The sequence below is a fragment of the Rousettus aegyptiacus genome, unplaced genomic scaffold (genome assembly GCF_014176215.1).
Source record: "Rousettus aegyptiacus isolate mRouAeg1 unplaced genomic scaffold, mRouAeg1.p scaffold_m13_p_17, whole genome shotgun sequence".
In the NCBI taxonomy this organism is placed as follows: domain Eukaryota; kingdom Metazoa; phylum Chordata; class Mammalia; order Chiroptera; family Pteropodidae; genus Rousettus; species Rousettus aegyptiacus.
Window position 1 is genome coordinate 8444208 of NW_023416292.1, and position 27161 is coordinate 8471368.

The window sequence follows — 27161 nt, forward strand, 5'->3', positions numbered from 1 at the left end:
CGGCTCTTAGAAAAAACAAAAACGAACATTTAAAATAAACTATTGCATTCTTATGTTTTCCTAAGAGTGCAGAAATTTAAAATCCAGAACATTCTGGTAATCCAGATAATACTTTCTCTGTTTAAATAAAGAACAAATGTTGAAAGTACTTAATGTCACTGATACAGTGTGACTGGAGTCACTCTGTAGGGAAAACCCCTATCTTTCTCAGAGACCGCCATACATCTGTCACAGTATGTCCCAGCGAAGTACAGAAGAGGGAGCAGACTTTACTTGTAGCCTTGACAATAATTTCCAAGAACAGAATAGAAACATATTAAGGAAATAAAAAATGGCCCAACCACTGATTAATGTTAAATAAATTATGCCAGCGTTATTGTTTCCCGAGCGAATGGTAATGGCTAGGAAGTCGCAGAGTGGTAGAGTGCCCCTGTCCCCGAGGGGCACATTCTGTGGCTCTCAGCAGGCACCAAGATGTGTCACACAAAAAAGGACAGTTATTGACCTCCAGGAAAGTTATCTAAAATATGATCGATAGAAACTTATTACAAACTTAATATTTATGAATTGTTAAACTTCTCCTTAACCTGTTTGTATTTCAATTTGGAGTTTCTCTTAGGATTAGGTTTCATTAAATTACTACCACCTCCAAATTTGCTCTGAATTGATCTAAAATAGCTGCCTTTTAATTGGTACTAGTATTCCGGGATTCGTATTAACTCTTTTCATGTCCTTCTAACTGTATTATTTTTTTTTTAAATAGAGAAATTATGTGTCACACCCAAAGTGGGATCTGATAAATGCTGAGCAGAATGGGATAATTCCCTTCTGACTTTCACATATATGCTACTCTAGATTATACTGAAAAAACCAGCGAGAACATTAGCTTACCCCACTGCGCATAATCACTAAGTCATCACTCAAACTAATTTTTTTAAGAATGAGGGCTGCTTCATTATTTTTTTAAGTCAGCTGGGGTTAAAAAGAAAACAAATACTTTCTACACATGGAAAGCAAAATTAGCTGGCACCACAGGGGTTAATTGCAATGTTCTGGATAAATTATAGTCAATTGCAGGAAAAAAATACATTCATGAATGGTTTTTAAAGTCTGCCTGTAGGTGAAGATAGGTAAGGCAACATTAAGCAAAATTACTATTTTTCAGTGAACTTTATAGTTTCTAGATCACCTTTTCCTACTCCTCTGGGCACCTGTTCCCCACTCTAGGGAGTGAAGGCTAGTCAACTTTTCTTGCCAACCTCCCCACATTAACAGAGATAGAGATCTGATGCCAGTTATTTATATTATTTATATGTGTGTATATGATTTCTCATGTTGCACTTTAAACTCTTATTTTAATTGAAAACACACCACCCTTGTTTAAAAGTTTTAAAATATAACCAAACAACTGGAGTGGCTGAACAAAAACAAATCTTTCTGAGAACAGAAAAAAAAAAAAATTAAAAAGGTAAAGAATATCATTTTGTTTAAATTTATTTTAATTTCAATGAAATTATTCCTGCCAGGAAAAAATTCCAAGATACGCAATAAACAGATTATTTTGAAATTGAGAAAGCCGGGAAGTGAAAAAAAAAAAAAAAAAAAAGCCCAAATAAAAACCAATCTTTTTTTCTGTATCCCTAGGGGTGTCCTGGTGGCCTAGAACAATATGTGAGGGGAACTAGTCAACCTGCGGTTGACACAGACTTATTCCTGGGAGCTAAGGACATGGCCCAAATCCCTTCTCACAGGCTTCCTACAAACCTCAAAACTGTCTGATACTAAGACACCTCCATTCTCTTTTGGCTCTTTCATTTGCTCTCCCTTTCTCATCTGTGCACAGATCCTTCCTTTTTCCTAACACTGGTTAGACAATAAATGATCTCTATTAAATTACTAGGAAGAAAAGTATATTTCCTCAAATGTCCCAAGATTCATAGTGTGCATGTGAACGTGTGTGTAAATAAATAATCAAGTATAATTTTTACATTGTATTAATTAATTTTTAGGGTATGATTCTAAACTATAATTTAACCTCTGCTAATCTAACACATTAAAATTTTCTTTAGTATTTCTATGTCTGATAATAAAGTTTTTATAAAGAAATATATTTCTAAGAAGCCTCTATTTTATAATAGAAGTATTTTTTGGCATTGAACTAACCATTTCTCATCTTCTATCTACTATTTAGTTCTGATCTCTAAAACAGGGGTCCTTAATTTGTTTTTTAAATACTTAATCTGTTTTGAGACTAGAGTGAAAGCTATGAATCTCCTCTATAGGAAACTGCAAGCGTACACAAATTTTTGTACAGTAATTGAGTTAAAATTTTTTTCTCATTTCCATCTATGAGACCAGGGTTAAAAATCTCTGTTTCAAGTGAATTTAAGAGCCTTGCATTTGCTCTTGTTAAAATAATTTTGCTAAAAATGACCATTCCTTCATTTTCTAAGATCCCTTATTATTCCATTCATTTTTGGAGTATCTATAAACTAAAATTTCTTCTATTTACTGGTTAAAAAAGAAAAGCAAGGTCAAATATAACAGACCACCTATACAATTTAATGTTTTCTTCCTTATTTCAGTCCTTTTTGGGTATGCTATGCTAAGGTGATCTACATATATCTAATTCAAGCACAATCAAATGTGTCCAAAACATATATCCGACAGCCGCATATTCCTGACTTGGGCATTAGAATTCAGCTTCATTTTTAGATTAAAATTTAAAACCTTAATGAAACCTATATGTTTTACACCTATGAAAATAAAACTATTCCTGGAGAAATTCTTCCAGGGCCTTACACATTGCTTTGTACATATTAAGTGCTTACTAATTTAAGTAAAATGGACAACATTTATGAAATGGAATCAGAGTAGTCATTGAGAACTACATTCTTACCTTCTATATGATCTTCATAATTTAGCGATATAAGTCACGCAGCAGAATCAACTGTAATTTTACAGTCATCCCTCACATGTCAAAAACCCAAAATGTAATATCTGATTTATAAATTTAAAATTTAAGTTTCAAATTATTCCAACTCTGTGATTATATTTTTAAAACTCTGATGATTTACTTGTATGAAACCCACTATCTGTTTACTAACAAAAAGTATGTAATTTGAGTAGTTTCCCTCTTGAATTGAGGGTTTTGTGGCAGTTGTGATCTTCTTTGGGGCTAACTGCTCACTTTATAATTCAGTTGCTATGGGCTGAGATCTTTAACAAGGAAATAAAGTAAAGACAGATGGTTTAAAAGTGATCAAATCTATCCATGCCTCATCGGCACCATACTAGGGATATAATATCTATACATATTTACATAAAACTTTTTTAAAAATCTACATTAAAAAATCTCAAAATTCTAGCCCAGAATACTCAATAAATGTTTTTGTTGTTGTTTATGAAAATGACAAGCATATTAAAATATTAAAAATTTAAAAGTGTAAGTAATGGCTAATTTAGCAGTTTAATAATCAATTAGAAAATCTTACATGACTTAATACTTTAAAAACAAATTCTGTTTCTATTAATAAAAGTCTACTTAATCCGAATGAATATATATTTATCCTTGATGTTTGTCCTTTAAGTTAATTACTTGAGTAGAATTACTTCTACTCAAGAGTCTCAGGCAATCAGGCAACCATAGTGTTCCTAGAGTGTCATTTTAAGACTTTTATCACTCAGTCAAAATACTAGTTTGAATGACATTTTCATGTTTAAAATGCAGTATATGAATGATTTTTAGTTAATTATATGGGTTAAAAATTTAAAATTGAAACATTCACACTGTCCTGAGATGGTACTTTATGTTGGCAATATGCTTAGTATTAACAGAATTCTTACCTGTAATGTACATGTGTGATTGTTGGTTTCCTGTATGCAAGGATCCAGGTCTGAATATCTATGGGTTCAGCTCTGGGATATGCTATGGTTGTATCTATTATCCACTGGAGGCCTTTTGATTTGCTGTCTGAGAACAACAACAACAAAATGACTTAAAATTGGATGAATTTTTATATTATTTACAGCAAATAACATAGTACAGATTACTTGAGGAGTATAAAGCATACTGATATCCCTTCTGCTTTAAGAAAACAGGATGAACTTTGGTGTTACTGTTCTATATGATGCACTCAAGATTAAGCATTTCCTATTATGTTATAAAACAGATAAGTCTTAAACAAATTAACAAGTAACAGCACTATTATTTATTGGACTTGCATCATTCGAGTATTCAATACAATTATGCAGCATTGAGATCTAATTTATATTTTATCACTCATAAAAACTGCCCTATGAAAAGATCAGAAGCTAAAGTATCACATCACAAAAGTGTAAAAAGATACCTCAAAACCAACAAAAACATTCAGTAAATATAACACAATACAATATGAACACCAAGGTTTGTGATACCTGGGGGGCACTAATAAATACTGAAATAAAGCAATAAAATTGAGCATTATATTGATGCACATGATCATCACTTGCTGCTCATTTAAAACCAACCAGGAAAAGTCCTCCTATTTTAGCAAGAGTTACATACAAATAAGGCAATAAACTTGTCTGTCCTCGTAGGTACGACAGGTACTGTCGTTGTGAGAGGGGATGGGGACGTGCTGTCAACTTTGTACTTTGCACGCTGTTTGTACTGCCAGCATGGAGTACAGAGTTGAGCAAGAATTGAGAGGGGAATCACAGAGAATGGTGATAGCTAGACTAACATGTAATGAATGGTCTATCCTTCGTCTGATGTATTTAAGAGATTCCTAAAAAATAAAATATTTTCAAACATAAGTCCAAAACAAATATGCATTAAGAATCGATGATATTTTACTTTTGTCTGTCAAATAATTACAAACTGGTCTCATATTCTTTAAAAGTTTTAGACACATCTTGAAAGGAAACTAATACCCATAAAAGAAATAAGTAAAAAAAATAATTTGTTTTTAAATATTGTACTGCTAAAGGAACAGAGTTTATGAAATAAAACACACTTTGACAAGACAGAAGGATGGAGAGAGATATGATAAAGCCAGTAGAGTAAAATGTTAATTATAGAATCTAGCTGGTTAGTTCATAGATATTAACTGTAAAATTCTTTCAACTTTTATGTATGTTTAAAAATTTTATAATAAAATCATGAAAAAAAAAATCACCAGAGTTCAGTTTAATATCTATTACATCATTTAATAAACAAAGAAAAAAATTAACCTTTTTAAAGTTAATCAGATACAATTTAATTTTGATATGTGTATGGATCACATAGTAAAACAGACGCAAAGGCATGCTTTGAGTTTATGTGGAATAATACACTAAATAATGAATTTGAATGGTAATGAAAATAAAATATAAAATACCAAAACATAGAGAAAAAAATGGTAAAATGCAAGTAAAACTAGTTTTCAGGTATACACTTTCTAAAATTTCTTATGATTTCCCCTAACAGCTAGAATAAAAATTTTAACTAAGGTCAGATAAATAATAAACTACTTTGCTTTGGTTATAAACAGAAATTGTCTCGTTCCCAAGGAAAAAACCATTTTCTTCACCATTGTGTAATCAGTATGACAATTGCCCCTACCTTTGAGAGATCTATGACCTCAAGGGGACTGACTAGGTAAAACGATTTAAAAACAGCAGTTTTAATCAGTGCAACAAATCCTTTTGGAAGGCCTTTCCCTTCAAGCTTTGGCTTGGCTGACATTGCCACAGTATCTCTCTTGCAGGGAAGCTATTCTGAACTTTCCTTTTCTATTAAAAGACTCTTTCAATTTGTCTTTTTAATAGACGATGAAAGATAAGAGAGCTGACTGCCAAGCAGCTGCTTACAAACACAAATGAAAGGAAAACTCTGTAATCTCACAGACATTATTCCTATGTCTGGCCCGAATTGCCGTTTAAAATTACATATTCCTGGAGCTTATCACTTCTATTTTTATTTTATCTAAAGAATATTTAAAAAATAGCAAACTGCCACTAAGGAAACAGTGAGTTTTTCTTCTTTTTTCCCCTAGTGAGTTTCTTTCAGCTTTTCTCACCAAGCTCTCATCCTGTCTTAGATAAACTTGTTCATAACAGTCTTTATGCTGTTGGTCCAAATGTCACCTATAACTCTTCACAATTCGCCAGGCTATCTCAAAGATATGTAGTTGCATCTGAGTGTGTGTGACTTTTTCCTGGCCGTAAAAGGAATACATACTCATTATTTTAAAAAATTGAGGAAAGTATTAAGAAATGAGAAAAAAAATCATCCATGATGTTACAACTCAGAGAAGCAATCACTGCTAACATTTTGGTATCTTTCCTTTCTATTGCTTTATTGTTTATATATTTGAGCTCGGATTGTTTTCATCAGAGGCATATGTTCCTCTCACTCTATTACAGGGCATATGCATTTTTTCCAAGACAACAGAGCTCTACATAAACATAATTTGTAATGGCTGCATTATATTCTGTTGGATGGATATTTGATAATTGATGATTACTTAGCCATTCTCTCTTCCAGCTATTTCCAATTTTTTGCTATTAAAAATAATGCTGTGATAAACTTCTTTGCTAGTATTTCAGATTATTTTTTTGATAGCATTATTCTTAATATTTATTAAGGCTCTTAATAAATATTGCCAAACTGCATTAAATTCATTCTCTGTATTACAAAAAAAAACTTGGTAAATTTGATAAATGACAAAATATATATTATTACTCCTTAATTTGCATATCAATTAGTTTTACAAATCAGTCACTTCTCTTCCTATATCTTTTAATCTAGTTATTCTACTTCTAAGAATCTATACCACAGAAATATTTCCACAACTGTGTAAAGATATTTATTTATAGGACTATTTTCTGCCACAGTGGGAATGGCCAGGAGTAAGGATAGGCAAGGCAAGGGAAAGACATCATTTACTTTATGAATTTCTGTATAATTGGAATAAATTTTTGTAAGCATGGATTACTTTTATAAACGAAAACATTTACAAATTATGTTTTCATCTCCCTGAGTATTATTTCTATTATAAAGATAGAAAAGAACAGCGTCATCTTCTAAACTCCAGAAAGTTCTTTAATTCTTACAAAGGAGACAATGCTAAAAAACCACCATACCTAATTCTTTAGCATCTCCTCCTGCTGGACTTCCATTTTCCTGCTGTGCTACAAGTGCACTCAAAATAATTTTCGTTGCCCCAATCCTTGGCAGAGTGACATGCTTAAGAAATGGCAAGTTATTTTTCTCGGCAAATGCCTGACTTGTTTCTCGCCTCTTCCTGAGGAAACCCCCTTCTGGGAACAGAACAATCCATTTTCGATCTCTGCTCCTGTAATTATTTTCTAGGTGCTTCTTGAGAAGAAGAAGCTGTTGGTCACGATGAGATTTTCCCTAGAAGGCAGACACACATATAATACGTATAGGTACATTTAAAATTAAAATGCCATAAAATTAAATAAAAACAACAGCTTCTAAAGTAAAACTCAATCACAGACTGGAAGAATGATTTCCCCCACTTACTGCTCATCTTTACCAGAGTGGTAAAAAGTCATTAGCACTTATATAAATAAACCCTTCTTCCTAAGGAAAAAAAAAAATTGCTCCAATTGCCCCTGAAAGTTCATTCATTCATCAATTTAGTGACTCTATGCTGAGTGCCTACTACTTGCCAAGCACTGCCCTACACACTGGAGACAGAAGTAAGAGACCCTCACGGAGCTTACTGGAATGGGGAAAATAGTAAATAAGGAGTATAAATTCAACTGGTGATAAATGTTAGGGAGCAATGTTTAAGAGGATAGAGAGGGACAAGAGTCAGAGAAAGCAGCTCCAAGGAGGTGAAATTTGAGCAAAGAGCTGATAATGTGAGCAAACAAGCCATGTGAAGACAGGAGACAAAGTACTCCAGGTTGACAAGAGCAAAAAGGACCAAGGTCCGGGGCTGGGAACAAGCGTGGCATGTTCAGAGAACTGCACCACGGCCCACAGGGCTGAAGTATGAGGAGTGAGGATGACAGCACAGCAGAGCAAACTGCAGGGGAGGCGGAGAACGGATACGGGCCTCATCCGTGGTAGGCGGTTTGGGGTAGAAAGTCGTCGGATAGCTTTAAATAAGGAGTGTCATAATCTTGCTTATGTTTTTTTAAAAAAATCTCCTGACGAAAAGGCTACAGGAGACAAATCAGAAGAATATCGTAGTCTCCAGACACAGGAGTCTGATGAGATTCAACTATGGTTTACTGATGAGGGGTGAGTATATTCAGGAAAAAAACCCTGAAAGTCAAGGATCTGATGCACAGGATCTTAGTAGTGAGGGAAACAGAAGATGACTTGGAGACTGAAAAGAGGAATCCAGAAGAATTTGTAGGAAGGCCCAAAACCCACAACTAAATATTACAAAGCTTCTTCCGGTAGGATCAATTTGCCAATAATTTTCCAGCCAACACAATTATAGAAGCTCCCCAGAATAATTTGTATGCTTTCAGACTTTAAATTATACCAAATGCAAAACAAGTAACATGTTTTCTTAGCTAGTTTACTGAATTATGATTAAGCTTTATGTATTTAAGTTGCATAGTTCTACATGTAAAGTATTTTTAATATTCTTGGAAATATCTTGTCAAAGTTGTCTAGTAGCAAAGTTCCAAAAAATTTTCTTTACCATTCATACTTTTTTCTCTTCCCTCCCTCCATTTTATAGATTTTTATTATTGTCTATTGGGGTAAAATGTTGCTCTTTAGAAATAAATTTGCAAATCTCTTTGATATTCTGAAATAAAGTCTAAGAATGTAAAACTTTACACTGCAATAAAAAGGAAAATGTTTTAGAAGGCATTATTTTCTACTTTTATCTCCTCAAAGTACACCAAAAATTTAGTGTAATTTAGCCTTCTTCTTGATAATTGAGTATCATTTAGGGTCAACTGCTAATATGATGACAGTCTAAATTCAGTAATTTCCTTAGACTCCCATGATGCAAAGGGCTCAGCTACTTTTTCTCCTGAATTCTTCCTAGATTGCTAAACTTCTGCTGTCTCCCCCTCCAGCCATATTCTGAGATTTTGTAAGCTAGCCTCTTTGTTGTTCTGATCGCTTTATTTTATCTCCGCCTTGGGGCCAATCCCCACTGCCATTTATTCCTGAGGTTCCAGTGCCTATTCAATGTGTCTATTCAATTTCTCTGCTCAGTAGAACCAAGGGTGTTTACAGAAGAAACTACATAATTGCACAGCATGTGAAAAACAAAAATATGTTCCGTGCATAAAACTGTCTGGAGTAAAGTGTATATATTTGGTGACACCTATTTTCATAGAGCTTAGAATTTTTCTACAAACTTCCAGCTTATATCTGAATTTGCAGTTCTTAGGAAAAGCTTAATTAGATTCACTAGTTATTCATTAAGTACTTGTGCAAAGTACTGTTATATTGCATAACTAAATTAGCAGTAGAGAGATTATTAAATAAATAAGATTAATTAAATAAATCCTGGTTGAAGTTGCTAAACATGTAAATACCAGCTAAGTGTGGTCTTACCATACATAAAACAACCTGCATATCAAAATTCGGTTATTTGTTTTTCAGAGAATAATGTGTGTGATAATAATACCATATCAGAGAAATGCTATAAAACAGTCCTGACTTGATAAGTGGGTATGACTCTTTTTCCTACATCAAACTATTCTTAATGCTTGGGACCCATTCCCAATCCCCCTCCTAGTAAACCCATAATCATTCTTTAGATTTATGCCAAATATTATCTTCTTTTCTAAAATTTTTTCTGGATTCACAGGAATCTGATGTCCTACTTTTTCTACTATGAATTCTCAAAATATTTCCTCTTATTTATTTACTTAATAATCTCCTGACTGGTAATCTTATTTATTTAATAATCTCTCTACTGCTAATTTAGTTATGTAATATAACAGTGACTTGTAAATAAAAATAATAGTGATAATATAAATGATAGTGGTAATCATGACATAAATAATGACGAAGGTAGCGGGCACTGTTCTGAGTGCTTAACATATATTACTTAATTTAATCCCCACAACAACCCTATCAGTGGAGCACCTATTATTCTCATTTGAAAAATGAGGAAACTTGGAGAGTTGCAATAATTTGCCCAATTCACATATCTAAGAACACTGTAATGTTTAGATGGGAAGAAGAAGGTCAGGAGTAGAATATTTACATTATTAACATTTTAATGCTTATGCATATTCGAGTTTGGATTTAAATAAATGACTTAGAGAACAAAGAGTAGAGGAAGAGCTCCCTGAGATACCAGAACTGGCTCTACCTATTATAACTGGTTCTGTAATGCCGCATTTTACAATAAAGAATCAGTTTAATCAGGCTATCACTGTGAAAAAAAAATGCCTGTTACTTACCTGTCTTATAAAGAAGTCTCCATGAATTAGAGAAACAATTCCAAAGTTTGTGTACTTAAAAATATGATCCATCAACCACATCATTTGAGCAACCACCTAAAATATTTAAAAACAAGAAATAATTAAATGTTGAATAGAAGAAACTATACATAGCCAACCCACTAAGTTTTGAGAGTACCTGAATGTACCATGGAGTATGCAATAAATCAAGTAAACATTCCTACTTGTAAATATAAATTAATATTGCCCTAACTTATTAAGCAAGAGGTAAATTCCAGCTTTATGTTTCTCAATTACTTATATATAAAAGATAAATTCTTCAAGATTTCAAATTGTTTGGCAAAATCAGATCATGAAAAATGTTTAGTATTACTAATCTGAAAATTAAAAAAATATAGAAAATTACTCTAGACAGAAAAATGAACCTAAGACACATTAACTGAAACCTAGTCATAAAAGCAAATAAACCAAACTTTTTTCGTCCCCATGGTTGGTGGATTTCAGATTAACTAATATTCTGGTTAATACAGTTATCACCTATGGCAAACTGGAGTTACAGTAATAATGTTAGGCATATTTATATCAACCATTTTAATCATTCTTTGAGATTCAAAAACCAATTCAAGACACTAGGCCCTCAGAAAAATCACTATAAATGTAATTATCATTTCAGCAAGAATAAAAATGTTAATTGGGGATTCTCTTGCTACAAAGCCAAATAAACAAGTTTTTACAAAATTTTAACATCATGAATTGAGGTAACAGGCAGTAGATATTATTAGTAATACAAATATATCTAAATAGTAAAATAGTCTTTTAACAAATTCAATACTTAATGTAAGAAATAACTGAATTTATTCCACATTCCAGCAAGATTATATCTCTGCTTTTCAGATAAACAAGAAAAACAAATTCCTAAGCAATTAAACATATTTTCCTGGACTCCCACCTCATTTTCTAACCCCTGACCTACTGAATCAAAATCTCTAGGGCCTTAAACACAACCAAGCTTATTCTTGCCTTGCTGTTTTGGCCAAGATTGTTTCAATGAGAAATAAATCCCTTGTTTCAATACTCTGCCTTACTAAATTCTACTTCTCCTTCAAGGCTGAGTATATGTTCTCTTCCCTCCACAAAGTTTTCTACATTCATCAAGTACATACTGAACTCACCCACCACCAAATACTTCTCACTTTGCAATTAAGTACTGCTTGCTATACCCTCCCTCCACTTACCACTGGACTGTTAGCTCCAGGTCTCCCCATCTCTATTTCATCCAGAACCATTATATACAGGCAAAGTGTCTTACATGGTGGTGTTCTATACTTAATAGTCCCTGACCATGAACACAAAACAATAAACATCTATTAATTAGTTTCTTTACTAATATTAGGCCAAATATCAGCTCCATTAATTATATATACTTTCTATTTATTTATTTTTCTATGAATAGAACCTCTAAGGTGATATAATGCTAAAGATAACTTATTTTAAACCCACCCAGTTTACAGATATATTTTAGTTATCAATATAAGCGATGTAAATTAACAGTTCAAATGCAATCTTAGGGACACTGAATAAATTGAGCCGAATATCTTTCTTTTCAGTATGCTTTGTAATGAAATCCAAAATAATACTTACCTTAATTTCCTTTGGCTAAAGATCCCCCAACTCCTCGAATTCACTGGCCAATTTTACTCTTCAGTCTTAAACAGTACTGCTTTTCGTGTCTGTATTTCTCAAGCTGGCAATCCACTACTTCACCTCCAGATAGCCCCCAATTTAAACCACATTAATTTTGCTTTCATCCCAGTAATTTCTTTTAAAAAAAATAGCCTTTTGGAGATACAATTCCTATTATCGCAGTTATTTTTTTTAGGTCTCTAAATTCCTCTCCTGGAGTGACTTAGAATTATGTACATTTTTCTTTTTGAAAGTTTTCTAAATTTTCAGGAAAAGTATACATATTAAACTCTCCGTTCTAAACTATAGTAAGATACTTGAATCGATTGTGTATTAACCTTTCCTTTCTACTGTCTACCTTGGCCTTCGGGATGGCTTACCAGTCCTTTGTTCTGGAGGCACATCATCAGCGTGCACACGTCTCCCGTTGCCTGATGATTCACCAACATTACGGCTTCATCCTTTGAGACTGCTTCAATATCGTCTCCCCATTCCATCACTGTAAGGATAAACAAGCTGTCATTTTAAAGATGTTTACAGAAAAACTGGCATACATTAATGATACATCACCCAGCTAAAACTTCTGAAAGTTTAGAACTAACTCTATTTCCTATAAAAATCAGGACACTGATATAACATTAGGTAGGACCCAAAAATAACCATTAAAATATAAAATAGTCATACCTTTGATCTAGAAGTTTACTTCTTAAAATTTATGCTACAGAAATATTTGTCTAAGTAAGCAGATAATGCATAAAGGATGTTTAATGCAACTTAAATGTTCACCAACAGAGGAATGGAAATGAAAATCAAGATATAATGGAAGAGACACCCTTCAAAGAATGGAAGATATCTGCACGCTAACCCCAAAAGGAATTGTTATCAAGCAAACAAAGCAAATGTATAGTATGATTCCAAATCTTTTTGAAGAAGAAATTAAATTTTATGTTATTTAACATGTTGAAAAAAGTCTGGGGTAATTAATTCCAAAGTTTTAATACCGCTCACCATTGGGAAGTGATTCCCAGAGCCCTTCAGATTCCATTTTACAATAAAATATGTGAATATTACAAAAATATATGAAGTATTTTCATTTTAAAATAATAAAAATAAAAATGTTACATTTATTTAAAATCTCCAGATGAAAAGCCATTGCACCAAAATCGTACACTCTACAGAAAATAGTGGTTACTCCATGCAGTTATGCTTCATTTCATAGTGAATTTACCTCACAGGAAAAAAAAAAATTGAGCATCAGTTTTAAACACCAGGGTTCTACAAAGAATTTTCTAGGATTCTTCAAATGTCTGACATGAATCACCGGAGGCCGACTAGCCATTAATATTTACTTATCTCACTCACTGTCAGACGGTAAGACGTCGAACTGCCTGGATATCATGGTTCTGGATGAAATACAGATGGGAAGACCTGGAGCCCACCTGCTTTCAGCTCCCTCAGCCTCCCTTCCTCCTCGATCACTTTTCACTGCCACCTGGAGCCCACCTGCTTCACCTCCCCCAGCCTCCCTTCTTCCTCAATCACCTTTCACTGTCACCCCAATATACTGGAGTGCCTCATTATACAGCGGAGAATCCCTAAGGAATAAGAGGTAGAACAGAGGTAGGACCCTGGGCGAGCCACCAGTGGCACCAACTCTCCTGTCACAGCCCTTCCCAAGTTCCCACTTAGTGCAGCTGACAAGTTAACTACTGCTATATCATACATCGCTAGAAGAGTATAAATTGGTACAATAGTTTTAGAAGTTAATTTGGCAATAATATGTATCAAAATTAAGAACTGTGAAAATCTTTTTACCCAGTAATTCCACTTCTAGGAATTCATCTTACAGATATACTTACTTATGTGCAAAACGACACATATGCAAGGCTATTTATTGCAGCATTGTTGATAAGAGCAAAGATAAAAACAGCTAAAAAAGGGAGACTAGCTCAAATTCATAGAAATAGAATGGCAGTTGCCAGAAGGGGGAAATGGAAGTTGTTCAGTTTTATAGAGTCATGGTTTTGCAAGATGAAAAAGTTCTGGAGATTGTGAATACTGTTAATATACTTAACAGTACTGACCTATACACATAAAAATGTGTATAACTGTATGATGCTAAATTTAATGTAATGTGTATTTTATCAAAATTAAAAGTAGAGAGACTAAATCATACATATGTAATGGAATGTTATATAATCAGCATTTGTATACAAATATTGAATGATATACTGTAAATAATAAAGTATGGAATAGTATGTGAAGAATGCTACCAGTTGGATTTTGAAAAATGATGAGGAAAATATATTTACTAAAACTTAAAACTCCCCATATCATGCTTCTATTGACAACACTCTCTCTCTCTCTCTCTCTCTCATTAATTCATTCTTCACTAAATAAACCAGCATCAGGCTCTGTTAGGTGTTGTGGATATAAAATAAATAATAACAAAAGTATTATTCTAATAGCAGTTAAAATGTCCAAGAAAAGCCTATCTTGGTTCTATAAATATTGAGCTATTAAAAGGTCATGTGGAAAGTCTCCTGGTTCTACATCTATATAAATAGATGTTTCGTAACCAACTATTCCTGTAATGCAATCTCTGCTACATGAATGGGAAATAGTAAATACCTAGGCTTATACAGTGGGAAGTGTACATGTGAATATAGCTGCAGATAAAAATAAGTTTTTTAAATAGACTGTATCTACCTGTTTGTTTTAGTAAGTGTGTTGGTTTAAATCTCAAAATATAAATTGCAGTTAGAGCACCTAGTACTGGATTGAATAGTGCCCCACCCCCGCACCCCGGAATTTACATTCATTCAAAAATCTGTGAATGTGATCTTATTTGGAAAGTGTCTTTGCAAATGTAATCAAGTTAAGGTGAGGTCAAATTGGATGAGGCTGGGCCCTAAATCTAAATGCAACATGACTGGCGTCCCTAGAAGAGGGACATTTGGACAGAGAATGCCATGTGACATTGGAGGCAGAGGCTGGAGTGGTGTGTCTACAAGCTGAGGGTTGCAGACCACGACCAGAAGCGAGCAAGAGGCAAGGAAGGGTCGAGCCTTCCCTAGAGCCTTCGGAGAAGGCACAGCCCTGTCAACAGCTCGATTTGAGACTTCTCATCTCCAGAACTAGGAGATAATAAACTTCTGTTCTTTAAAGCCACCCAGTTTGTGGTACTTTGTTGTGGCAGCTCTCTAAAACTAATATGCCTCGCCCACCCCCTCAACTTTGCTCATTCTTTCTCTTTTCCATTCTATTCCCTCACAAATTAGTTTTTTTTCTTATCAAATATAGGAAAAGACCAACTGTACTGTACTTTAAACATCTAGAACACTTTAACAGACATCTAACATTACATATTGTAAGTGGTTCTCAATGTTCATTTCCATAATAATACTTTCAGGGTACGATCGTTAAGAGTTAATCCAATACATATTTTCTCTCTCAGCTATAACTTAGCCAAATCTTATTTTCAAACTAAATGTCAATTTAGTAAGACTTACATGGCATACTGAATCAAACAAGTAATGGTGGCTGTATCAAGTTTTTAATTGAGAAATTATCCTGATGTAGTAATAAAGTTATGTTGAATTTTGTAATAATCTTGATTTTATTCAACAATAAATTTAATTTCCAGTATCTGTGGTCTTGTTCTTTTCTCATACTTTTGTCATACTATCATATACTTCAAATACCACTGTTAGACAGTTATGTGACTAACAAAATCAAGATTAAAAAATGCTTGCAAGGAAAAATCATTTATTTTATGTATGAAGCAGCTTTGTTCCTCAGATCACAGCTATCCCAGAACCAGCAAGTATAATAATAGAGACAATATCTTAAGCAAGGAGTAGAATTATCTGCATGTTAAAGAACAGAAGCTATGGGTGCCTGCCAGTTCTTACACTGAACTCGATTAGAAGAATAAAAATATGTTAACAAACTGTCCTGTGAAAAGCATTCTCAAAAAAATAATTGGGTCAGGTCCACTCTTTCCAGAGGGAATGAAAGACAACTTAATAAAACTGCAGGAAAAGTTCTGTAGTTGTATCTGAATTCTTTAAATTCTTGTTAAAAAACAAAGCCAAAGCTTAATACCTACTTCTCTTCCCTCTTCCTCTCTCTTTAACATGTTAGAAACGTCCCCCCAAAAGTTACAGACTAGAATTGATCAGGACAGTTTACATCTCAAAAAGAAAAAAAAACAATAATTCATCACAACTTCCTTAAAAGCAGTCTTGCTAAAGCCATATATAAACCCAGAAAACAGAATTAATGTGGAGAAAAAAGGTTGCTTAATACATGATCATAATAAATTGCCTTTCAAGGTTCAAAAAAAATTATGCCTGCAAGTGATGCCACAAACTATTTTACTATCCTGTGCCTTGGTTTTCTCATTTATGAAACATTAATAATACCATTAATGCTACTCCAAACATATTGTGAAAATGAATAAGATATAATTGATAGAACCACAGAGATCCCGGGTAATTGGACTGCATGAGAGTTAAAATCACTTTCGAAATCACTATTAACTAAAAGAGTCATAACACGCCTACTGTGTCATGTAAGGTCAGGTATTCTAATATGAACAGAATTCCAAAGATTAAAGAGCCAAAACACACACATACACGAAAGAATCTCATGCAGTTTAAGAACCTCGGCTTTCGGCAGCCCACATTGGGGGAAGACTGCACTGAATTCGTCAAAGTTAGAGGTGAGCAGAGCAAATGGGACAAGATAAAAAGAATAAGAACATTAATTAAGGGTGGCCATGAGAAAGTAGCTTAAGGTACTAATTAATGGAGGGGAAACTGGCAAGGAAAGGAACCAAGTAAGGCGGTAATTAACTAAAAGCAAATGAAGGGCGGACTATTTTAATAGGGGCACCGATGCTACCCCATCTCCGCCCTTCCCCATTCTAGTCAAACTCCCAGACGTAGCGCCCAGACATTTTGAAAACTCCCCCTGGGTCAATCTGATGTATACTCGTAAATAAGAACCACTGGAATTGAAGCACTGATGAGTTTTGTTTTCTTTTTTAAAGCAAATATATTGAACACTCTGGAAATTGTGGTCAGTGCTCTGTTGGCACTTAAAATTTAAGAGGTTCGACTTGAGAAGGCAAGTCTCAAGAAGTAGCTTTGGAAAGGATTGCTTAACTAAAAGAATAACAGCATGTATTATTAAATAGATATATAATTAAATACTAATAAACTTAATAGACAACATTTATAGAATGCTTTACTATATGCCAGGCGTTTGTAAATAGTAACAGAAAATAATTTACATTATTTTATTATTTAATCTCCACAAAATCCCAAATGTACAGATACTATTGTTCCCAATCTAGAATTGATAAAAATGAGACATAAAATGAGACATAAGCAGAATTTTCAAAGTTATGTGGTTAGAAAGTGGGGGAACTGGGATTCAGAACCACGGATCAAGCTGTCACCGTTGGCACACTGCAGGTCAGAGAACCCTGGAGGCAGGAACTTGGACAAGCTGCTCACACGGCCCCTGAAGTTGTCAATGACCACGCCACAGGAAGTGGGGTGGGTGAGCCAAGTCCCAAAGTCCTCAACAAGGGCTGGGGGGCAGCAGCGATGAGGAGGGGTACAGAAGCGCACAGCCAAAGAACCGAGTGTTTTTTTCATGGGAGTTAAGTCTAAAGAAGCAATGAGTAAGAAAAAAATCAATACTGTCTTTGGGCCCTGGGTACAGGCATCTGAAACTTAATATGCTCAATACAGAAGCAGCTCTTTACCCTCCTCTTCTCCATCTCAACAAAAGACACTGTCACTCACGCAGTTGACTCAAGACAAAACCTAAGACCACCTCTGATGATTGCTCCCTTCCCTTAGATTCCCACATTCAATCCATCTCTGATGCCTGTGGATTCTACCCCCAAAACACATCCTGCATCTCCTACGCCTCTCCTTTTTGACTACCACTCTGGTCCGAGGAGCCAACAACTCTTTCTTGGACTTCTGCCGTGACCTCCTAACTAGTTTTCTTGCTCCCACTCCAGCCACCTGCTTAAAAGGAAGCTTCAGAATAGAGTTTCCAATTTCAGACTCCAATAAAATCAAAACCACCACCGACTGGAAAGCACGAACTAAGGAATAGCAGGAAACTCAGAGGTAATACCTGGTAATTAACTAACTGATGCTTTAAAAAACTGCACAAACAAAATAAAAGCACACTCATAGATACAGAGAACTGAGGGGAAGGCAGTTAGAAGGTGGGTAGAAGGGGTGAAGGGGTCAACGGTAATGGTAATGGATGGTTATGGTTACTAGACTTTCAGGGGTGAGCACTTTGTAGTCTATAAGATATTGAATTATAACGTTGTATATCTGAAACTTATATAATTAATTAACTGATTAATTAATTAAACAGATTGTTTTCAAAAGGTGAGCTATTGGTATCTTGGGAGAAGCAATTCTTCCTGCAGCCATTCTCACCACAAAACTTTTATTACTCTAGCCAATAGTCCCTGTTACAATCCAGAACACCCTATGCATTTCCAAACATCCCACTTCCATCCCATTTAAGAACCACTAAATTAGGGAGTTCAAAATAAGTTAGGTCAGTTGAAGCCTGTGGTTGAATCAGGGTGCGCTTAGATAACAAATGAGAATAGTACAGACGACATGAGGACTAAGCACACGTGTGATTATTGAAAACGGATCCATCCCTCTGATGCCCACCCTTTATCCACTTGGCCCCTGGATACAGCAGTCTGAAAGAGTCTCCTCTGTAAAAAAATCTGACAGCTCTAGAGAAAAGATCTGAAAATACTGGTATCTGAGGCTCTCCAGTGAAATCTTCCAACCAGATTACCCTACAATGAAGCTAGTGTGCACAATAAGCCTCAGTCACCAGCAGGACTACCAACCACCTTCTTGGTCCGCTACTCTTTAATAAGAACAATGAAATATGTATTATCAGATATCTGCCTCCCAAAAGAGCCCTTAAAGTGAAAGATGGAAAAGATAGAGGGGAAAAATGCAAACAGAAATAGAGAACCTTGAGGAAAGAGAGATAACACATGAAAAATAAAACTTCAAAAGAGACTATTAATATCGATATTGAAGTCAGAGATGATGATGTGATAACCATGAGGCAAGAACAAAATACAAAAAAAAAAAAAAAAGGAACATTCAGGGAGAAAAGGGACCTGCTGGAAATTAACACGATAGCAAAAATGAAAATCTTAAACAAAAGATTGGGAGATAAAGTTGCAAAAATCTTCAGAAAGAATAAGGACAAATATAAAGATAAAAAGACAAGATGAAAAACAGGTCGGAAAAGATTTGAACATTAGAGGACCATTCCAAAAAGTTCGACATTCTAATAACATAAGTTCTAGGGGAAGAAAAAAAAAAAAACAGAGAAAAAGAAATCAAAGGAATAAATAAAGAACTACTGAGGACACAAATTTCTAGAATGACAGGAAACATCCAGTAACCAATACGTGGATTAAAATGACCCACCCCAAGGCATTCGTACAGAAAACTTCACTATAATGGTGTCAAAGAGAAGATCTACAGACGTTCAGAAAGGAAAAAGGAAACATTCAAAAGACGAAGGAGCAGAAAAACTATTTTCAGTTGTGCAACGTCTTAAAAAACAGATCCCTTATTCTCAGGAAGATGGATAGTGTGCTTTGCCCAAATAAAGAAATAAATCAAGAAGGAAAAAAACTATGATATAAGAAATTGGGAAGGAAACCTAGAGAGAGGCAAAAAGAATTCCCAGGAATATAGGAAAGGGAGATCCAGGATGTTAGCTGAGAACTAGACTTAGTGGATAACCAGTCCAAGTCGGAGCAAGTTAAGATTTCCCAGAGAGACTTTCCAAAAAGATGAAATCGATAGAAGAGCAGCTGGGTGACTTGAGAAATCTAAAACTAACAAAGAGTTTGGGGTTGAATCAGTGATCATTTCATAAAGAGGTAAGTCAAAAAAAAAAATTAATTCATGCACAGCTTTGTTCATAAGCTGACCATCAGAACAGTATACTAAATTCAGAGATGAGACTTTAAATCAAAGGTACTTTAATTTGATTCCATTGGAAAAAATTCAAGCAATGAAATTAAGTAGTGTCTGCCTAAGGTTCCTAAAATGAATAATTGAAAGAAGGAACATCCTAACTTTTCCTAAAGATTACACCAAATTGCCAGAAAATAAGTGTGAAATGTAGGGATTTCTCTGCTTTGCTACTAGTACTCTAAATAGTTTTAGAATCAGGCCATTATATGTGATAGGGGTTTAGATTTTAATGAAGTTTAGACCTAGAAAGGAATTTAGAGGTATCTGAATCCAAGTCCCTCACCTTCACAGATATTTTAAATCAAATATAAGAAATGGAATTTTTAGGCTTCCTGACCGAGTTAGTTGCAAAGAAAAACAGAGCTGGCTAAGTATAATTAATTCACATCACTTCCTGCTCATTATCCCCCAAAGCACTTATTGATATTTTCATTCAGTTAACCAGCTTTATTCTCTTCATAGAGAAATAGGGCTCCACCACTGTGGGGGGACATAACTCATGAAATGCAGCTATGTGAGCTTAGCGAAAACAAAAAAAGCGAAAAAGTACAAGCTGAGAGAAGAGAGAGCATGGAAGGGAAGAAGAAAAAGACCGAAACAGAGAACGTTTTTAGCTGTATGAGCAATCTGGCCTGCCTTTTCCGTCGACAGAGGTGTGGCCTGGAGCAAGCCGGAGCCTGGAACTGTCCATCTGCCATTCCGCGTCCTAGCACTCTCACGTGCCCACCACCGCGCCAGCAGCTCACCGAGCCTGACGACTGTCGTTTTCTTAGAGGTATGTTTTCTTCCATGTAAAACTTAAGCAAACTTTTCAAATGATGTAATATGACCCCTGCTCTCAAAAAGTTTGCTCACTTATGAAGGATGAAAGACAAACTGGGGAGTAATTCATTACACAGGAAAAGATGTATCACAGGAGGTAGAGACAGAAAAATTCGCTGTGAACTAGGGACCAAAGGCATGGGGGAATATGGCCTGGTAGAGAACTTCCTGAACAAACAGTCCTGGGAAAAATGAGAAATAAGGTTATAACTCTGAATACAAGACCAGATTATAGGGGTACTTTTAAAAATCAGATACTAGAATTTAGGTTAGGAAATACAAAATTCCTTTTTTTTGTCACTAGGCAAGTGACAAAAGTGAGGAGAGTGGGTTTCTTATGTGGGTTTCCTTTGTTAAATGGGGGGTACTTTTCCTTTTTTGAGATGAGAATGTCTTTAGTATCATTATATCCTAGAAGTCTAGAGCAAAGATAAAAGGTGATAATAATTAGTGGGGTGAAATAAGAGAGATAGGATATCAGCTTTGGATATCTATAGATGAATGAGCGTGTGAAGAAATTGGAGAAGGGGGACAGAGAAAAGAGGAAGAGTCTCCAGACCACACTGAGACTGTGGCCATCAACCAAACCCACAGGCCACCAACCAAGCCCATGGCAAAGTGAGCAATGAAAAGAGTAAAAAACTGACCGAGGAAAGAGAACTGCTCAGAAAGTTACCGTGAATGTAGATATCCTAAACGGAGCTGAGCTGGACAAAGCTGGGGATGCCCCTTACAATGAAAGAGCAGAAAGCAGACACAAGCGTTCACATCCACCAAATGCCCAAGAGGTCCTAAGCAAAGGAATTCATAGTTGGAGCTAATACAGCCTCTCATTTGAGGTTTGATCGTACTCCTAAACTTTCAAATCTAGGATAGAAAAAAAAATAATAAAGTACTAAGAATATAATCAAATGAGAAACTAATTAACTGTATTACACTGTAGTAAATTTTCCTATTTTAAAGAATTTTGATTCACAGTCTCTCTATCGCAACAGCAGCACTATAAGGCGCACAAGCCAGGTATCAGTCTTATTTAAAGCTGAGGATCAGAGAAGATATTGTGCGAGGAAATACTATAAGTAAGCACTACAAATCTGACTGAAATCCTGGTCTGTTGACCCCTGAACCAAGCATACACAGCCCCTGTCTAATGAGATTACTAACCACTCAACTAAGAGGAAACTGTGCTATGTTTTAATGGCATGATTAAAATACTAAGGGCTTCAGAGTAGGAAATCTTCGAAGGCCAGCTCTGTCCCTTGCTGCCTCTATCACCCACCGAAGCTCTATCACCCAAATTACTTAACTGCCACCAGCCTTCATTTTCTCACTTATATACTGGGATCACTATTCCCTCCCTCTGAGGACTGTTTTCAGTATTTAATAAGAAGCCATGTGTAAGCACTTGCTAAAAGGCCTGGCATATCAAGGACTCGACCAAGGTAAGTTACTCTGCTCACTGGAGGCATTATCAGCTATCTATGGTTTGCACAGAACTTAGTCTCCTTGCTGCAGAATTAAGTAAAAAGGATTAGGAAAGGCTTTTATTTTCTTTTAACAGTAAGTCTTATTAGAAGATAAATAGTTCCGAAAGGAATAAGAGAAACCAATTCAGAAAGAAAACTATAAATCGAAGACCCTAAGGTCACAAGAAGCAAACATCATTTTGAGATTGGTATTAATAGGATGATGACTGTAAGAACATGGGACGGAAGAGAGAAGGACAAGACTACATAACTAAAAAACAACACAGGTGGTCTACGGCCATGCCACCCTGAACAAACCCAATTCCGTCTGATCTCAGAAGCAAAGCAGGGCTGGGCCTGGTTAGTACTTGGATGGGAGACTGCCTCAGAAGACCAGGAGCTGTAGGCGTTAAAAAAAAAAGGGCGGGGGGATTGTAAACTGACAAGGTCCTTGCAATCTGTGAGGTGAACCAAGGGTTGCCTCACCTAAAAAAATAAAATAAAATACATCGTAGGTGTAAGGTGTTTCTCACTGAGCACTGAGGTCAAACCTAGAGTCCATTGGGTCCATATATGGACTTCAAAGAGTTTTCTAAATTGTCAGCAAGTGCAAAGGTGCTGAGGTAAGCCCAAAATGTGCCCCCACCTCCACCCCGTATGATATCCATATCAAATCTCTGGAATCTGTGAATGTTACTTTATATGGTAAAAGAACAGATTAAATGAAGGATCTCGAGGAGCTCATTCTGAATTACCTGGCTGGGCCCCAAATCCATAAGTGTCATTATATGAGAGTAGACATAGAGGAGAGGAGAGGACAACGTGACCTGTGAGACAGAGCGGAGTGATGGCAGCCACAAGCCCAGGAATGCTGACAGCTCCCAGAAGCTGGAAGAGGCAGGACTCTCCCCCTAGCTCTGGGGAGTGCAGCCTGCTGATTTGAACTTATAGCCTCCAGAAATGTGAGAGAATACATTTCTGTTGTTTTAAACCCTTTTGTAGTAATTTGTTATGGTAGTCATAGGAAATTAATACAGGTGCCCTTTTCTGAGGGGAAGGCTCATAACTTTCATCAGATTCTAAAAAGAAGTATCTGTGAACCCCCAAAGGTAAAAAGAATTACCACTGTAGAAGATAAAGGAAAGGAACTAGAAATTGTTTTAAAAACCTGCAGAACAAGTCATTACTTGGATTAGGTCCCACAGTTAGTAAATCCCGAAATAAAATAAGAAGCTATCTTCTGACATCTAATCCAAAATTCACTGCATTATTTGGTGGAGTTCAACCCTGTGAATGCATTAATAGAAAATGATTCCCAATCAACTAAATAGCTTGCTAAAAATCTAGGTTCCCGGATCCATCCGGATGTACTGAATTAGAATCACCAGAGTAGAAGAATTTACATATATATATATATATATATAAAATCGTTTGATAATTCAGATGTGCAGAAAAATCTGGGAACCAGTACTATAAGGCAGCGGTCAGTAAATTTTTTCTGTAAAGAGTCAGACAGTAAAAATTTTAAGCCATGCCGGCCAAGAGGCAAAATTGAGGATATTATACAGGTATTTACATAAGAAATTTCTTTATCAACAAATTTCCACAAATTTTTTGACAAAATTCAAAATATAAAAATAATTGAATATAGTAGTCTCTCTCTTATCCATGGGGATACATTCCAAGACCCTCAGCGGATGCATAAAACCTCAAATAGTACCAAACCCTAAATATATTGTTTTTTCCTATACTTACATAGCTATGATAAAGCTTAATTTATAAATCAGGCACAATAAGAGATTAACAACAATAACTAATAATAAAATAAAACAATTGTAACAACGTACTGTTATAAAAATTATGTGAATGACTCTGGGGCCATGAGTACGTAAAATAAGGGTGATTCGGAAACAAGCACTGCGATACCACAGCAGTCAGTCTGATAACTGAGATGGCTACCAGGCGACCAGCTGGCAGGTGGTGCGCACAGTGTGGATACCCCGGAAACAGGGATGATGCGCATCCAGCAGGGACAGAGCGGGAGGGCGCAGGATTTCATCACGTTGGTCAGAATAGCATGCAATTTAAAACTTGTGAACTGGTTATTTCTGGAATTTTTCACTTAATATTTTCAGACTGCGGTTGGCAGCAGATAGCTGAAACCGCAGAAGGCGTAACTGTGGAACGTGAACCCGTGGGGAAGAGGGGACTACTGTACAACTTCTTGCGATACGGGTCTACCAGTGAGAAAGATGGAATTTTTCCTTGCGAGGAGTGAGGAGTAACGTTTCACTTTCTTGGGGTTCTAAGTTAGTGATTCCTGTTATCTGGTTGATTGCAAAGGTGATCTGCAAAGCCTGTAGAGCTGGAGAGGATTTACAAAACAAAGGGGCAGCAGGCTGGATTGGGCCCAAGGGCAGTAGTTTGCCCACCACTGCAGAAAGGTATCAAAGGAAGAAGAAAGAACCTCAACTCCCCCCTTAAGCAATTGACAAGTTAGTCAGTTACCCCTTTTCCATTTGCCTCAAGTATTTTTTTGCGGAATTGGAGAATAATCACTGCAGTGTTTACCAGGAGATAAACTTGTGGATCACAGTCATAACCTTACCCCCAAAGTTTGCCATGAAATACCTCGCTTTAATTATTATTTTTGCATCGTTCTAGTATTTCGATAGTCTTTGGAAACAAATTACATCATTCACTTATAGTATTCTGTTTGGAATAGCAGTTATTTCCATTTACAAAATATAGTAATTCTCGATCACTGAAAATGTCAAATCCTAGAAAACGTAGCATTCCTACACCTGATGTTAAATGAACGATGGCAGTGAGCTGCACTTTTATTTCTAAACGGGAAAGGATTTTAAAGACAGGAGCAGCAAAGGTAAAACAGTGAAAAACAGGAAGTGGAATTCTGAATGTTTTCTGTTGTAAAGCAGTGAGTCCTAACCCTTTCCAGTATGAACGGCCTTTTAAATGTCCAAATATGTAGTAGGTATCTATGCTAGAAATGGTTCTTTTAGCATTGAGTGGAAATAGCCATAACAAAAAAGCGACTATAAAGTCTATAATGCTTTTAAGGGATTTCTTATTAATCAACACAGCAGCTACATAAATTTGAAAACTTTTAACACATATTTACAAGGCATCATTTATTCACCTATAGATGGTACTGAATATGTGTATAGATTCTTGACCCTCTGAGAGAACTCTGAAGCCCAAAGAAAATCTCAGCCCCCTTGTTAAGAGCCACAGTTACAGAGTAGATGGCAAAGAGGTTCAGAAAGAAGGAAAGAGTGGAAACTGAAGGAGTGGGGAAGGATGCCAAGGGTTAGGTAAGTAGGTAGACATTTCCAAAGAAACTGAACAAGAGATCTTAGGGAGAGGAAGAATATCAATGAGAAAATGCAGAGGGGCTGCGGGGGAGCAGCCTTACTAAGTAAGGGTTTAGTATAGAACCAAAACCTGGAGGCGCGGCCTGTATCTGCCGCCAGAGCCAATATTTACATGCTTGCCAGGTATCCTGCCGTGATAAACGTTCTCTCTCATTCGATCTTCACTAAGAATGGTTTCCTAAATACATAGCCCTGTAAGTAAGTGACCCTAGTTTCTTCAATTACAACTTTAAAGTGGGTCAAAATCTTGACTTTCCCACCTTAAAAATAAAAATATGTAAAATGCCTTCTCTTGACCCAATTTCTTTCTTGCAACTATCACCCTTTACTCCTTCAGAGCCAAATTTCTGGAAAGTCATATGGTTCATGCTTGTATTTTATCTCCTCCCATTCATCATTCATTTCCAACCTATTCCAATGCAGCATTCACTTCAATCACCTCAATGAAGCTGTTCTTGCCAAAGGCAATAAAAAAATGAATCAGCTCTCATCTTGCAAAATATAAACTCTCAGCAGCATTTACGAGGCCCCTGCCTTAAGCACTGTTGATATCTGACACCATACCCTTAGGGCAAACATTCCTCCTGCTTCTCTAGCTCCTCCTTTTTGGACTTGGCCATCCTCCTCACTCCACCCTCCAAATGGTGGCATTCCTTGAATTTGATCCTGGGCCTCTAATCACTCAGTACTAACAATCTCTAGCTGATCTCCTCCACCTCCATTGCTTTAAATACCATTGATAATTTCTCAATTTACCTTTCTAGCTCAGGCTTCTCTTCTGATTTCCAGACTGTACATCCATATATTAACTTCAGAGCTCCACCCAGATATTTCTCACCCATCCTATGCTAAATTTTCCTCTTTCCCCTCAGTATTGCTCCTTTTCTGAGCCTCCCTAAACCACCCAGCAGCTCTCACCAGAAACCTCATGGTCATCTGTTGCCTGCCCTTCTACTGCACCCTCTATGTCCAATTCCTCAGCGAGTCCTGACGAGCTCCCTTCTATAAAACTCTTCAATTACTTTACTTCTTTCCATCTCCACTGCCATCACCCCTAGACCAAGCAACTATCCTCTCACCTCGATGAGGTGAGAATCTTCTAGAGAGCATCCCTTGCATACTCGCACTTCTCTCTGCTCCATTTCCACAAAGCTGGCCGAATACAGAATTACAAATATAAATCTGATTTCGCCATTCCCTTACTTAACATCCTTGAACAGATTCAAAATCCTTAATATGCACTACAACGCCTCAATGGATTTGCCTCATCGACTCCGGGCCGCAACCACCCCTACTCCTCTTGTCCTCATTCACTCAGTGCTGCAGCCAATCTGGCCTTCCCTTCA

The 27161-nt window shown here is 36.0% G+C and overlaps 1 protein-coding gene and 1 pseudogene across 2 annotated transcripts in view; one reads left to right on the top strand and one right to left on the bottom strand.

The window, feature by feature from the left end:
* The window catches only part of LPGAT1 (lysophosphatidylglycerol acyltransferase 1), a 63149-nt gene that overhangs the window by 22038 nt on the left and 13950 nt on the right, over positions 1 to 27161 (bottom strand). For both annotated transcript variants that reach the window (XM_016166496.2, XM_016166495.2), the window contains 4 exons: positions 12444 to 12562; positions 10381 to 10476; positions 7108 to 7381; positions 3847 to 3973 (listed from right to left, as the gene is read on the bottom strand). In XM_016166496.2, coding sequence (XP_016021982.2) covers positions 3847 to 3973; positions 7108 to 7381; positions 10381 to 10476; positions 12444 to 12562 — 616 coding nt within the window. The remainder of the gene's footprint in view (positions 1 to 3846; positions 3974 to 7107; positions 7382 to 10380; positions 10477 to 12443; positions 12563 to 27161) is intronic.
* On the top strand, positions 22711 to 22829 carry LOC118613027 (annotated as a pseudogene).